At 51.8% G+C, this 14,399-nt stretch overlaps 7 protein-coding genes across 7 annotated transcripts; 4 read left to right on the top strand and 3 right to left on the bottom strand.

Annotated features, from left to right (window-relative positions):
* Positions 1–277: 277 nt before the first annotated feature.
* MIR1 (mitochondrial phosphate carrier protein) lies at positions 278–1,368 on the top strand (the record flags this gene model as incomplete). The annotated part of the gene is made up of 3 exons (XM_064870194.1): positions 278–400; positions 449–1,280; positions 1,331–1,368. The coding sequence occupies 3 exons, from the start codon at positions 278–280 to the stop codon at positions 1,366–1,368; spliced, it is 993 nt and encodes a 330-aa protein (XP_064735691.1).
* A 924-nt stretch (positions 1,369–2,292) lies between these two features.
* PMZ80_001753 (uncharacterized protein) lies at positions 2,293–3,036 on the top strand (the record flags this gene model as incomplete). The annotated part of the gene is made up of 1 exon (XM_064870193.1): positions 2,293–3,036. One exon carries the CDS (start codon positions 2,293–2,295, stop codon positions 3,034–3,036), a length of 744 nt encoding a protein of 247 aa, XP_064735690.1.
* Positions 3,037–3,584: 548 nt separating this feature from the next.
* PMZ80_001752 (uncharacterized protein) lies at positions 3,585–6,368 on the top strand (the record flags this gene model as incomplete). The annotated part of the gene is made up of 2 exons (XM_064870192.1): positions 3,585–3,590; positions 3,633–6,368. The coding sequence occupies 2 exons, from the start codon at positions 3,585–3,587 to the stop codon at positions 6,366–6,368; spliced, it is 2,742 nt and encodes a 913-aa protein (XP_064735689.1).
* A 1,083-nt stretch (positions 6,369–7,451) lies between these two features.
* PMZ80_001751 (uncharacterized protein) lies at positions 7,452–8,634 on the top strand (the record flags this gene model as incomplete). The annotated part of the gene is made up of 4 exons (XM_064870191.1): positions 7,452–7,760; positions 7,829–8,203; positions 8,254–8,436; positions 8,503–8,634. 4 exons carry the CDS (start codon positions 7,452–7,454, stop codon positions 8,632–8,634), a joined length of 999 nt encoding a protein of 332 aa, XP_064735688.1.
* Positions 8,635–8,816: 182 nt separating this feature from the next.
* PMZ80_001750 (uncharacterized protein) lies at positions 8,817–10,963 on the bottom strand (the record flags this gene model as incomplete). The annotated part of the gene is made up of 8 exons (XM_064870190.1): positions 8,817–9,985; positions 10,032–10,112; positions 10,160–10,225; positions 10,271–10,360; positions 10,408–10,586; positions 10,633–10,668; positions 10,720–10,743; positions 10,788–10,963. The coding sequence occupies 8 exons, from the start codon at positions 10,961–10,963 to the stop codon at positions 8,817–8,819; spliced, it is 1,821 nt and encodes a 606-aa protein (XP_064735687.1).
* An 824-nt stretch (positions 10,964–11,787) lies between these two features.
* On the bottom strand, positions 11,788–12,834 carry PMZ80_001749 (uncharacterized protein; the record flags this gene model as incomplete). Its single annotated transcript, XM_064870189.1, has 4 exons — positions 11,788–11,854; positions 11,905–12,579; positions 12,637–12,715; positions 12,789–12,834. The coding sequence occupies 4 exons, from the start codon at positions 12,832–12,834 to the stop codon at positions 11,788–11,790; spliced, it is 867 nt and encodes a 288-aa protein (XP_064735686.1).
* A 283-nt stretch (positions 12,835–13,117) lies between these two features.
* Positions 13,118–14,191, bottom strand: PMZ80_001748 (uncharacterized protein; the record flags this gene model as incomplete). The annotated part of the gene is made up of 1 exon (XM_064870188.1): positions 13,118–14,191. The coding sequence occupies one exon, from the start codon at positions 14,189–14,191 to the stop codon at positions 13,118–13,120; it is 1,074 nt and encodes a 357-aa protein (XP_064735685.1).
* Positions 14,192–14,399: the final 208 nt, after the last annotated feature.

Raw genomic sequence — 14,399 nt, 5'->3', positions numbered from 1 at the left:
GTGCTAGACCAATGAGAGTCAGTCGTGCTCCCCGTGCCATTTCCGATCGGCTATCGCATTTTCTACCATACCTATCTCGTGCTAGCGTTGTTTTCGCCGGTCGGCCTTCCCGAAAACTTCTCGTCGCAGTTCGCGATTTTGAAAAGTTTCCCCTGCCTTCATCTTATATTCACACCTTCGCATCCATTATATTGCCTGCGCATTTGATCGTTATATCGGTCCACTGTCTGCGACTCTCTCCAGCTTGATCTCCACTCCATAGAAACAGACAGACACGATGTCAGGCACAGCGACAGCTCCTCCGACGAGCACCGGCAGCACCAAGCTGGACTCGATGGTGCAGAATGTATCGGCCGCTCAACCACAGAAGCTCTCGGGCGTTGCCCTTTACAGCAGATTCGTGAGTAGAAAATCTCGTCTCTCTGATCACCAATACTAACACTGTCAGGCCTTCGCTGGTGCAGTCTGCTGCTCAGTCACCCACGGTGGTCTTACTCCCGTCGATGTTGTAAAGACTAGAATCCAGCTCGACCCTGTCACATATAACAGAGGTCTCATTGGTGGCTTCCGTCAAGTCATCCAGAATGAGGGTGCAGGAGCTCTCCTCACAGGTGCAGGCCCAACCTTCGCAGGTTACTTCCTGCAAGGTGCCTTCAAGTTCGGAGGTTACGAATTCTTCAAGCAGCAATGCATAAACAACTTCGGCTACGAGACCGCCGCCAACAACAGAACTGCTGTCTACCTCGCTTCCTCCGCCGCTGCCGAGTTCTTCGCCGACATTGCCCTCTGCCCTCTCGAGGCCACCCGTATTCGACTTGTCTCCGAACCAACGTTCGCCAACGGTCTCATTGGTGGTTTCAGCAAGATCTACAAGACCGAGGGTTTCGGTGCTTTCTACTCTGGTTTCGGTCCCATCCTGTTCAAGCAGGTTCCATACACCATGGCCAAGTTCGTCGTCTACGAGAAGGTCTCAGAGGCTATCTACAAGTCCGTTGACAAGAACACTGCCTCTGATGGCCAGAAGACCCTGATCAACTTGGGCTCCGGTCTGATTGCTGGTTTCGCTGCTGCCTTTGTCTCCCAGCCCGCCGATACTATGTTGTCCAAGATCAACAAGACCAAGGGTCTGCCTGGTGAGGGAACTGTCAGCCGACTGATCAAGATTGCTGGTGAGCTTGGTCTGAGAGGTTCATACTCTGGTCTTGGTGCTCGTCTATTCATGGTCGGTACTCTTACTGCTGGTCAATTCGCCATCTACGGTGACATCAAGAGAGTGATCGGTAAGTCTCAGTTCTGGAAACATCCTGCATTTCATAGCTAACATTTTCAGGTGCCGTTGGTGGTGTCGAGATTGCCCCAGTCAAATAAGCGACCAAAACGCAATCCTCCTCCGACTTTGTGACGAACCACTTTTCTCGAGACGCATTTACGGGTTTCTAGCATGGGGTAATATGTTTTCAGGCATTTTTCATTTGAAATAGAGAAGAGGTACAGAACATAGACGCGTGGCTGGCATACTTGGTAGACTGGGAGGCTAGCTATCTGCTGTGTCCTATAGCTTGCGCGTGTCCAGAATTTCTGGGACTTGCTCGATTTGTACCATCAATGAAGAAAAGTTGTCACTCATCTATGGAATGTGTTGTCGAAAAGGCACAGTTGCAAGCTGAAACTTATATGATTGCTCGATACGCCGCAAGTGTCGCCATTCGGTAGAGAACCTGCCGAGCATTAACCTCGCATGTACCTCCGGCTAGGTATCATGCCTTCGTCCGGACGGACGAGCAAAGTGGCCACTTGGTCAGAAGGTCTCACCGTAGACTTAGGGGAGTATCAGGCCTAAATGAAACGCCGAGGACCCCTAAGTTGGGAGTATTGCTCAAGGACTGCACTTTAGGCTCGTTAAGCCCAACGAAGCACGATCACAAACGCGGCCAGTTTGACTATCCGGACGGAGCATGTCTTCCTCCTCTGCTCTAGCTCTTCATCGCACTTTCGGCCGTAATCTTGCGAGGGCCGTAGACATAGATCGCTCGTATGAAAGCTTAAAGAATCTATAAGTCTTCGTAGGTGACACGAGCTGTACGATAGTCCTCAAGAACTTGGCATCACCTCACCTCGTCACATTCGAGGACACTCAAATCAGCATTGCTTCTCCAGGAACTTTGCTATTGCACCCGTCTCAACAGTTGTTCTTGGAGACTTCTAGCGAGATTCTCCAAGTCATACTTGGTCACGCTTTCAGATCTATCACTAACCACTTCTGATCTCCTCCCGCCTTTCACAAAGCCCACCATGGCCACCGAAAAACAAGGCCCGACAACCCTCAACCTCTCCGACCCCAAAACCCAGGCAATGAAAACCCGCGTCCTCAACCACATGACAAACGACCACTCCGACAGTCTCGCCCTCTACCTAAACCACTACTGCAAAATCCCCACCTCCCTCCGCCCCACCCCACCAACCGGTACCCTCAAGCTCGACGATATCACCCTGGACCACATCATCGTCTCCCACCCCTCCGGCCGAAACCTCATCCCAATAACGCCACCCATGACCCACCTCGGCGAGTCCCGCGAACGTCTAGTATCTATGCACAACGACTGTCTCAAAGCCCTCGACATGGCGCCCTTCAAAGTCGAGAAATTCGTCCTACTCAATAAACCCTGGCAATGGGCCCTAACTTTGCTCAGTCTGCTCAACTTCGTCACGTTCAGTCTTTACCCGTCCGCCGCGTTCCTGCCAGAATCAGATACGCTTGCATCTCAGATCTGGAGTATCGGTGGGTTGGTGCCGCAGTTGGCCAAATTGACGTATTACGTTAAGAATACGGTGTTGGTGGGGATGTTGATTATTCATGTTAGTGAGACGGTGTATATGGCGAGGGGAAGGTTGAGGAGATATTGGGTGCCGAGGTTTAGTGGGGTTTGGTGGGCGTGGTGTTCGGTTGTGTTTGCGGGGGGTATTGCAGGGATTACGAGGTTTGATGAGATGGTGGGGGATCTGGAGAGGGAGAGGGAGAGGGGTGGGAAGCATTAGCTGGGGGAGATCGCTCGATTGGGGTGGTCAATGCAGCTTAGCTCCCGAGAAGGAGCTCGGTAAGGCAATGGCAGGGCTTATCTGTGGGTGGCAGTCCTCCCTCGTTTTCGTGCAAGCATAAGGCGTTCTTGCCTGTTCGCTATAGAGGCTTAGACTCCATGGCTCTGCCTTCCGCATCCTTGAAGCCTGCCTGCACCTGCTATTGGTGGACGCTGATGCCAAGCGCCTGCCATAGCACTTGACACATCTGTTCATCTCAGCCTTCCTCAACTTCATCGCCGAAAATCAGTTTTCAACATGCAACAGCGCTCCGCGCCAGTGTTGTCGATAGTATCAAATACCCCATCCGGTGCGTCAATATATACTTCATGCCTAAGCGGAAACGGGCAGACAAGGCGGAAGAGAGCCAGCGTTGCCCCAATGATACCCCCGCGCACTATGCCTCGGATGATTCCTCGCGTGAACAGTGGCAGGAGGCGTCCTCAGATTCGTTGAACGAGGACGACCCGTCTCGACTTGCGCACAATAAACACCTGCCAGAATGGCTCATGGCAGTAGGTAATCACACCTACGGGGATCTGACAGCTACCGACCAGGCCAACGTGCTTGTGGGCAATGCTAATTACACCTCTGGATCCGCAAGCACCATTGTGGGCCCTTCAAACGTTCATGGAGACATGAACATACACGTAAGAAACGCCTTTTATAGCTGGAACGATGACCTGCTTCGAGACAAGACGGCGGAAGGAAAGCTGGCTACCCTCAAGAGGGCCCTGTATTATTCGTCTATGGATGATCGCAAAGCTCAATTGGCCGAAGTTGAGCCAGCGTCCTTCGAATGGTTGTGGACAGAGACTGCATTCCCTCGATGGCTGGGGAATGCTCAGAGCGTCTTCTGGATATCTGGAAAGCCAGGCTCGGGCAAGTCTACCCTCATGCACTATCTCGCCGACAGCCATGCTGGATTGCGTATGGTTCAGAGCCACCTCGGAGTCGATGTCAACCCATGGGTGATACTCCACTTCTACTTTGACTTTCGAGCTGGCGAAAGTATTGCAAACACTATCCTGGGAATGCTGCGGTCGTTGCTACTGCAACTCGTGGACAAGTCGCCGCAGCTCGTAAAAGTAGTATCAGAGCGAACAGCCCATCGGCATGGTGGCAATTGGCCACAGTGGGAGAACGAGTTGTTGGACCTCATGGCTGAGGCACTCATCGTCGTCGAATTGAGCATTTGTACATTTCTTGATGGATTAGACGAGTTCAATGGCCAGCACAGACGACTTACTGGAGTTATAGGCACACTACAGAGGCGCACTGGCATGAAATTGTGCTTAGCTAGTCGGCCGGAGTCTGCACTGGCGTTCGATCTGCGTTGTTATCCTGGTTTGGCCATGCAGAACCACAACCATGGCACTATCAAAGCATATATTGATGATGCTCAAGGAGGTCTACAAGGCTGGATGTTCGGCGAGCGGCTACGAAGTATATTTCAACACATCCAGGACCATGCTAAGGGTGTGCTACTCTGGGCTAGGTTTGCGGTCGATGAGGTTATCAGCGCAGTCACAACAGGCTATCCACTAGCTGATATCCAGGAAAAGCTCCAGGACTTTCCGCCTGAGCTCGAGGGTGTATACGACAGGATCTGGAACCACCTAGGGGGCTTCAAACTGCACGCTGCAGCGGCATTCTACATCGTCGAGAATTGGGACTCCAGCTTTCGAGGCTGCATAGAATCATTTCCCCTCTACACCGAAGAGTTCATGGTCACCTGGTGCACAACGCTGCATAAGCTGCAACCAGCCATCAAGTATGGTGTGGACTACGATGCAACACAGTTCAAGCTTAGGATATACGCTGTGTCGAAAGGCTTGATCGAGTTCGTCCCGTGCCGTACTGAAGATGGTGAAGATGGTGAAGATGGTGAGGTTGCGCGCTTGGTGCACAAGAGCCTCCAAACGTTCCTGGCAACAAATCAAAAGTACACCGATCTTGTGGCACACGTGCGAACAGTGTTCGACCCCGAGTCCTTTGGCCCATGTTTCTATGCTCAAATGATCATAGCTGCCTCTGACGAGCTCGAGCCCGTCATACGTGGTAACCGGGTGAACGTATGCATACCTCTTGAATCTATCATCAAACAATGCAGAGCACATCAGCAGATCAGTCTTCTACGGTACACCCCAGCGTGCCTTACCAGAGCACTGGATATTTTTGGAGATCTCGATGTACTCGATTCGCCGGAGCATGTGTATTTATTGATTGACGCGGCGCGAACACGCCTGGCGCAGCGGTATGCGCTGGACCTTTCCGAAGACGGCTCAAGAGAACAGGACGAATTTCAAAATTCCCTTCCCACATGGTCTCAACAACATCGTGAGGTGCACTGGTTTGCAAGCAGACATCGTCTCAACGCTCTTGATCTAGTCTTACAGCAATATTCAGATGCCATGCCAGCAGGTGATAAGGTCTTCATATACGCTTGCATGCTCCTCTCCAAGGAGCGCCTAGAGCTCCCTCCGAACAGACAGTCTCATCCTGTCTTTCGTCGCCTCGTAGATGTTACACTCCACGCGTTGCCATGTCAGATTCAGTACCTAGCCCTTACGCTCATAAGCTCCAAGGATCCCCTCTTAGAGTACGTGGCGTCGAAATTGCCCAAACCCACCGATCGACTCGGTTTGTCATTGCAGCCAGCGCCGTGGTGGCCTCACGAAACACTTGACGTCCGAGCTTGCTGGGTACTGTCGCCTTACCACCGAAACTGCATGGAAACTCAACGGCGGCGATTGAGAGTCCTCATAGATATGGGACTGTCAATAAGCAGTATGGTACAGGAAGGCCAAACTATGCTTCAAATGCTCTTCGACGAGGTGGACTACCCTTGGGGTTCCTGGGAACATCTGTGGGATCCCTATGGATCATTAGCAGTCGGGGTGTTCGATTACACAGTCCCGCGAGCGCATTCCGTAAATTTCTCCAAGGCTAAGTTTGACGCGCTCATGGAATACGACGTTGACCTCCTAGCCCGAGGCAGACATGGAGACGCTGTGGAATCTGCAAGCTATTTTATCGAGGCGATGAAGGAATATATCTTGCGTGAGTTTGAAGTAGATGCTAACGAATACATCGAGGATGCGCTTCAGATGAATGCTGGCGACTTCGAGGAAAAGGTGGTGGACCAGGCTGAATTTCAGGCTGATGATTCCGTGGGTTTGTCCATATCTGATCAAACAAATTGCTGTTGTGCAGGACTATGCGCTGCCCTTGTTGGTGAGTCGGGTCGCCATGCTCAAGGAAGATTGTGCTGCGGAAGCACGCGCCGATGAAGGGGGCGAACATTCTACAGGCCAAACACAATCGTCTCCGGAAGCAGACAGATTATTTTAAGTGCGGATGAAAGACGGTATCAGGGCCAGACGCCCAAGATTCGGCTCAGGTCGCAGCTTGATTGCATGAAGCCACTAGTTCGAACACGGCTGTCGCATCCAGACGTAGTAGAGCGTCTATGCACCGAGCTTAAGTACTAGGCCCAGCTCACGCATTCGTCAAAGCTGTACCCGGAGCAATGTTCATTACTCACGGCGGTTCGTAGCTAACATGGGATTCGTTAGGTCAATTGTGTTTGCGGCACGTTGGATATATGTCATCAGGAGTGATACGACAGCACAACACACAAATCAGTACGTATCGCACGGAAACAAGGGCCAAAAACTGGCTCATACTTCTTCAATAACAGGCCTCCACCTCCTTGATAGACACAGCGGGCGGCCGTGATGGTATTGACTTCAGGCTGAGCCTTGGCTGGCGAGAGTGCCACACACCAAATATGGGTGTTCAAAATATGGCTTGCCTGACACTCTTGCAACAGTCATTCTCCTCGGTAAGTGCATGCATGCCATGTCGGAACTTGCACTGGCATGCGTTAATACTCTGCTTCCTCTGTCTTCTTCACATGCATGATACGGACTGTATTCCCTGCTGTGATGATAGTCCCGGAATTGTGTTCCGCTACCAGACAGTTGGGTCCCACCAATCACATTCGTTCCTGCTGAACATGTCGGTGGGGTCCACAAAGCGTTTGGCTTTGAATCGTTCCTACCTACTTGATACACTTCAAGGCATGACGTTACGACCACCACTGCCAGCAATGGAAACTCTTGTACTCGAGTATGCAGCAGCTGTCGCACACCTGCCGGCGTCGTAAGCGATAAGGGCCGCCGGAGCTTATTCCCGGTGCACGTAGGTATGATGTTTCTTGGCACTCGTGAATGCTCAGCGATAAGAACGAACAAACAACTTGAAGGTGTCTAGCATACCAAATTTAACCTATCAAATTCCTCCAGAGCCAAAGACAACCTCCTCAAAACACACCAAAAGCAAGTCTCACCCACTACAGAATCACCCCCAAAATGCAATCCATCCTCCACCCCATCATCGGCCCCAAAAAAGAAATCCACGACCTCACCGGCCGAACCGCCCTAATCACAGGCGGCGCCCTAGGAATCGGCTTCGAGATCGCCCGCGCCTTCGTCCAGAATGGCGCCCGTGTAATCATGGTGAACCGCAAGGAAGAACAGGGCTCTGATGCAATCAAGCAGATCAAGGACGAGTGTGGTCAGGACGCGAAGATCGAGTGGTTACCCTGTGATCTTGGTAGTTTGAAGAATGTGAGGGAGGTGTTTAGTGGGATTTGTGAGAGGGAGGAGAGGATGGATTTGGTATGTTGCGCAATTGAACTATGAAAGCTAGGTATGAAGTGGTAGGAGACTGACTGACGGTTATTTAGCTCATCCTCAGCGCCGGCATCAACGCGAATCAGTACGGGGAGGACGCCGACGGAATCGATCGGCACTTCGGCGTGAACTGGTTGGGTCAGATCTATGCTGTGAATCTGCTGTACCCGCTTATCCGGAAGACATCGAAGATGCCCGATACGCCCGCGCCACGGATTGTGTTCGAGGCGTCGGAGCAGCATCGGATGGCGCCGAAGGTCGTGCACTTTGGATCGATGGATGAGATTAATAACCCTGAGATCGGAAGCTTGGAGGTATATGCCAGGACGAAACTGGCTATTATTCTGGGTGTTAAGTATGGGTTGCTTGATCGGGTGATCAAGCCGAACGGGGATAATGTCTATGTTCTTTCAGTGCATCCTGGCGCGGTGAGTGGTATTATCAACTCGTAGAGGAGCTGTGACTGACACACTGACAGGTGAACACGGCCATGCAGCAACAGTGGAAGGATGCGTACCCAGGACTGTTCGGGAAGATGGTCACTGCGGTCATGCTTGCTGGTGGTCGGGATGTTGAGCAGGGGTCGTATAGTGCTTTGTATGCTGCGACTAGTCCTGAGATTGAGGAGAAGGGGTGGAATGGGTATTATTTTAATGATCCGGTATGTTCACTTGGCATGGTTGCGAGTACAACGCATTTTTGAGCATTGACTAACGTGGTGTTTTAGGGACAACCTGGTAAGGAGACGAGTCAGGCCTCTGACCCTACGCTGGGAGCTGCGCTGTGGGATCTGACGCATCGCATTATCAGGGAGAAGGCGGGTGAGGATGCGATTACGCCTTGGGATCAGACGAAGTGAGAGTAGCATGGGCAGTGGGGGGATAGGGTCAAGGTATTCGAGAACTTGTTTCCGACGCCTGTCAGGGTGTTAGCATTGCCATAATAGGCCGAAAGTCATCGCTGTGCAAGGCGCATCCGGCAGCCTGAATCCGACCCTAAGGCACATACTCTGATACAGAAAGCGTGTTGACCATCCACCACCTACTCAACCTCAAAATCACAATCCTCATTCCTCAAATACGGGCACAACTTCTCCAACAACTCCTGCCCCGTCGCATACCCCTCCGTCCCCTTCAAAACCTCCGTCTTAACCCTCCCATTCCCCAAAAAGCTCCACATATTCCTCTCCTTATACTCAATCTCATAATGCTCAAACCTCGGCTCCCCCTTCATCGTCTTCAAAAAATGCAACGCACTCCCCGCCCAGATCCACAACTTCCCACCCACAATATTATTCTTATACCAGCTCTTACACGGCGCGTTCCAGACAGACCCCTCATGCCACGCGTCGATATGCTCATATAGCTGCGTGATCGGCTCCTGCTTCACCTCCAGACTCTTCAAATGGTCACTTTGGATCTTAGCGCAGCAACGCAGTATGTACTCGCAGCAGATCTCGATTGATGGCAGTGCGGTCCCGCTCGCCCAGTTCCCGCGCACGCCGTTGACGACGAAGAAGTTGGGGAAGTGCGGGATTGTGGTGGCGAGGTACATCTGCGGGCCGCCGTAGGGGTGGTTGGTGAAGAAGTCGTGCATTGAGAGGGAGTTGCGGCCGAGAACTTCGAAGGGGGGCGTGAAGGCTAGGTTGAAGCCTGTGGCGCAGATGAGGATGTCGATGTCGTGTTGAACGCCGCTTGCATCGAGGACTCCTGTTTCGTTGATCCGCTCAATCTCTTGGTGGACTGTCGTCACATTTGGTTGGACGAGCGCTTCGAGATAGCCATCGCCTGGGGTGATGCGGCGGCCTGGAGGGTTAAAATTGTTCGTTGTGTTGGAGATTGGGGACTTACATCCTGGCGGCCAACTCGGAATCAGCTTCGCCTTGAGCTCTTCGTGCCCCTCGCCAATTCGCCTGTTCATCTCCTGTCGCATGAGCACTTCAGCATTCTTCGATGTCTCGGAGTCCGCGATGAACATGTCGAAAAGCATGTTTGCGGCGCCTTCGAGCCCTTGTCTGTATTTCAGGTGGTGCTGCGGGTCCTCTCGGAACTTCTTCTTCTCTTCTTCGGTGTAGTAGTATTGCGCTGCGACGCTTTGGGCTTTGCCTTGTGAGTCCTCTGCTTTTTGTTTCTCGACTTGGAGGACTTCGCCTCCTACAGGGGGTGAGATCCAGGTGACTGATCTCATGAATGCTGTGAGATGTTGTGCGGCTGCCTCGGGTTAGTTGTGGCTTCTTTGGTCTCGAGCTATGCTCACCCTTCTGGACTTGCGGGACTGTTTGTATTGCGGATGAGCCTGTGCCGATTACAGCGACTCTCTTGTTCGTATAGTCGACGCCTATAGCTGTTAGTGTTTTCCGCAGAGTATGAGCCTGGGCAACCGACTGGTATCCCAATTTGCAGTATGCATAAGCGTGCCCTTGAAGTCGGCCAGACCTGGAATCTTCGGCCCTGTAACCTAGTCAGCCAGTATGGTGGACATATCTGTCGCCTCACATTTCCAATCATTCAGGAATCCTGTTCCATTGACGAGTACATGGCACCAGTCTTGAATGCGCTGGCCGTCTCGGATGATATCAACTTTGTCTAACGAGGTGTCAACACTGCTCAGACTCTGAAAGGTACCAGCTAACAGATGCCTTGCTGTTCATCCCATACTGCTCTGGTGATTCGCGAGTTAAGCTTGACGTAGGGCAGTAAATCGTGCTTCTTAGCGAAACCCTCGAAATACTGCCTGATCTCTGGACCGTAAGCATAGAATGTGCTCCAGTCGGGATTGGGCTCAAACGAATATGTGTACGCATGAGCAGGGCTTCTTTGTCAGCACAGATGCCTCATTGGTGGACGCCGGCGCTTACATATCACAGGCACAACCCGGGTAACGGTTTTCGAACCTGGAATCATGGTAAGTATCGTCGGCAAAGGCGAAGTTCTTCACGGCTTACCATGTTCCGCCAACGCCAGAATTCCTGTTCGGTCAGTACCTGCATCCATAGTGAGGTTGAACACTTACTTCTCGTAACAAACCAGGTCATAGTTCTCGAACTTGAACTTCTCCTTCATTTTGTAGGCTAGGCAAAGACCAGTTGCGCCGGCACCGGCCGCGATGACACGGAGGTAGGTGGGCTTCGAATGCCATTCTTGCTTGACCTGGTAGCCTTGTAGGTCGGCAGGGTCAATTGAGCCCATACTTGCTATTCTTTGCGCGAATCGAGCACTGTAATCGCAGGCGAGCACGTCGATCGTGATGGTGCCGTCCCGTTGCAAGCACAGATCAAGTCAGTGGGATCCTAGGAACGTAACAACACAGCTTTTCAACGACGATCCGATATCGATCACTTGCGGGCTCGCTAGTCGCTTAGTCAAACCTTGCTCTGGGGAGTTGTCCACCTGAGGTATGTACGATTATGAAGTAGACAGCATGGAGGGAGGTGTCAGCTTATAGCAATGTGCTGAACCCTGGGCTCGATACGCCCCATGGTGAGCTGAGGCTCCCTTGCTGTTCACTGATTCAAGTGCACTGACACTGCCGATACTCGAAGACGATTGGTAGCACAACCAGCTTGGGGAGCTCAAACTCATTAACTCCGAGGTATCGACACTTACACTCTCCCCAGCCCACGAGTCTGTTATGTCCGAATTGGGGTCGATCTTTGTGGGGTTTGCCGAATGTGGAGAGATGCTTTTCCTGAGCCGAGATTCTCGATACTGCAGCGAACCTCTCTTTAAGATAAGCCAGGAAACTGGAGTGCGTCAATAGAATCTGACCCTCTATCGAATGCCTTGCGAAGACGACTGCGTATATCGTTGCATGCTGGAGGTAAGTACAATTGGGGACGAGCTTAGGCGACTGAAATACGCGTCTGCGCGACTGGCTCTACGAATTCCCGTAACACGGTACTGCCATCCAGCCTTCTCTGCTACGCGAACAGGAGCTTTCGAATCCAACGAGACTTTCAACTCATTACACCAGCTGAGCTCGACCAATCTCCGTCAATGCTGACCGACGCTACTTAAGCAGCCCGCAGAACTTTGCCCAAGGTGGCGTCGAAAGGCTTCTCATCGATAACGGCACCGAACCTATGCACTATCAGTTCCTGGTCAGTCTTGGACTACGTGTCAAGACTTACCCATAACAAACCATTTGGAGCACCAATTCACTCTGTAACCGTTGGAATTGCGATTGTAGCATCGGTTTCGCCTCGTGCCGCTCTCGAATCCTATGCCAGCACATGACAGGAGTCATTTCAGCTTTCAAATTCAGCTTCAGAGAAGAATTCAGTAGCCTAGCCAGCTGATCCTCAAGCTGAGCACGAGGGACGTCCCAGGATGAACCCGTCGAGAACTGGTGACCGAGACCTGTCGGAACTGTGGATGGTGCATACTGTAATATCGATGATTGCAGTAGCATGGCATGGCCAACCTCACCATCTTCACCTATATGGTTGTGATGATCAGGCAGGCAAGGCTCTTCCAAAGCTAAGATGAACTCTATAGCCACCTGTGGGTCTGTCAAGTCTGCGGTGACCCCTGGCGCCCGTGGAGCTTTCGATTTGGTGGGCTGCAGCTTCTGGGGAGCTCCGGCAGCACCAAGAACCTCGACTGTGGACACGAATATTGCTGGATCGATGGACTCCAGGTCCGGTGGAATGGCTATGTTATTTGCCTCGAGCAGAGCCCTGAGTCTCTTGTTGATGGTCTTTGTCCGTTTCAATTCCGCTATGTTCTTAGCATCTTTGCTGCGTAATTGGGCCACTTCCGCTTCCAGGCCTTGAAGATACTTTGCTCTTCGCTCTCGATGAGTGCTGGGAGATCGTCAGTACGAGTATGTGCACCTATCAAGCTTCATAGGTATTCCTTACCGTTGCGCACGCCTTACTTGCTCGCGCCGACGGTTGTGGGCATCGCCAGCCTTGTTTGAGGATGATGTTGTGTCATCCTCTGAGCATGATTAGTAATCTAGTGACCAACATGCAGGTGCATCAGCCTTAAGGACCTGACCTGAACCACTCACCAGAGCCACTTATCCGGCTTGAAAGTCTGCTAAGTAAGCCACTCATTTTGGATGCGAAAAGACGCGACTTGTCAAGAGGAAGTGCATTGCGAGCTATATGAGGATATGGAAGACACAAGCCCTTGGCCTAGCAAGCGTCATCTTGGCGTGCAAGGGTGTTCAAGGCCTCCCATCAAGCAAAAGTACTGAAGTGCAATTTCTCTGCATGCCAATGGAACGTCACCTGTCTTCCACGGAGGCAAGGTGATATCGACAGGAATCAGAGAATAGAGTACCAGGCCTGCAGGTTTTCCTCGTTCGGAGAAAGCTGCTACGCTTATACGGTACATTCAGTAGGAGAATTCCTGACCAACGAGCTGCTCGCTCAACTTCCACAACTGCTCTGCTTTTTCTGGATCGGTCGAATATGCTGGGTTCCATTTTGCGACATGGCAATCTTCCCAAAATATATCCTCCGTCGTGTTCTTTGGGTCAAGAGCTGCAGCAAGTGTGGTAGAGCAACCTTGTTCGATGTCTTTCATGAAGAAATTCGGCATGGCCTTCTTGGCCCCTTCAAGAACACTCTCTAGTATCTTCGGATCCATATGACGTGCAAGCTCTGTAGTGACACCTCCGGGGTGCACTGCAAGTGAAAGAACGCCCGTCTTATCGAAAACTTTCTTGTTGAGACTGACTGAGAACAGCACGTTGGCAGTCTTGGACTGACCATAGGCTGCCTGTGGAATGTAGGGTAGGTCCTCATGCACATTCCACATGGCCCGGACACCCTTGCTCATGTGCTCCGACTCCGGCAGGTCCTTCTCCTGTTTGGTGAAGTTGTAGTCGGAAAACCGTACAGGTCCGTATACGACTGCACGTGAAGTGAGATTTATGATGCGGGTGGCCCCTGGTTTGGCTGTCTTCGCAGCGGCAGCGATCTTCGGAAAGATCAGGTTAGTGAACAAGAAGTGGCCAATATGATTGGTAGCAAATTGCATCTCGATGCCTTCCGGGGAAAGGGTTCGCTCCGGTAGGTTCATAACTCCGGCATTGTTGATCAGAATATCAATATGAGGGATGTCGGAAGCTTCCATGACCTCTCTCGCGGCATTACGGCATGATTCTTGCGAGCTTAGATCGAGCATGAGTTGTTTGCATGCGACATTGGGGTTGACTTTCTTGACCTTTTCGGCGGTTTCTGCAAGCCTCGCCTGGCCTCGACCAGCCAAGATAAGCAGTTTTGGGGAGGCAGTTGCAAGTGAAGTGGCCGTAGCCAAACCGATCCCGCCAGGATTTGCTCCTGTGATGAGGATGATTTTGTCCTTGACTTGCTCCGGAAACGCTTCAACAACTGTTTGACCAGGGGTATGGGCATCCCAACCGTTGTTGGTGTTTGCAGCCGCAGTCGATTTTCCTTCCGCCATTATGTCAGAAGCTGACTCCGTTGAGGTCGTGGTTGGGAGGGCGCAAAAGTAGATTGGAGTATGTTGCTTATTTCAACTATTTGCTTGGTTGATGAGTGCTGTCAGTTCAGGTGATACTTCTTCTGTCTTATACTGTACCTGTGGCATGATCGACAAGTCTGGTTCCTGTAAACACCGTCCATGATCGGCGTAACTATTCTCCAGGCTT

This window comes from Knufia obscura, assembly GCF_036327395.1.
Source record: "Knufia obscura strain CCFEE 5817 isolate CBS 148926 chromosome Unknown scaffold_1, whole genome shotgun sequence".
Classification (NCBI taxonomy): Eukaryota; Fungi; Ascomycota; class Eurotiomycetes; order Chaetothyriales; family Trichomeriaceae; genus Knufia; species Knufia obscura.
Note: the sequence above shows the minus strand (reverse complement) of the source record. Positions and strands in the feature narration are given on the sequence as shown.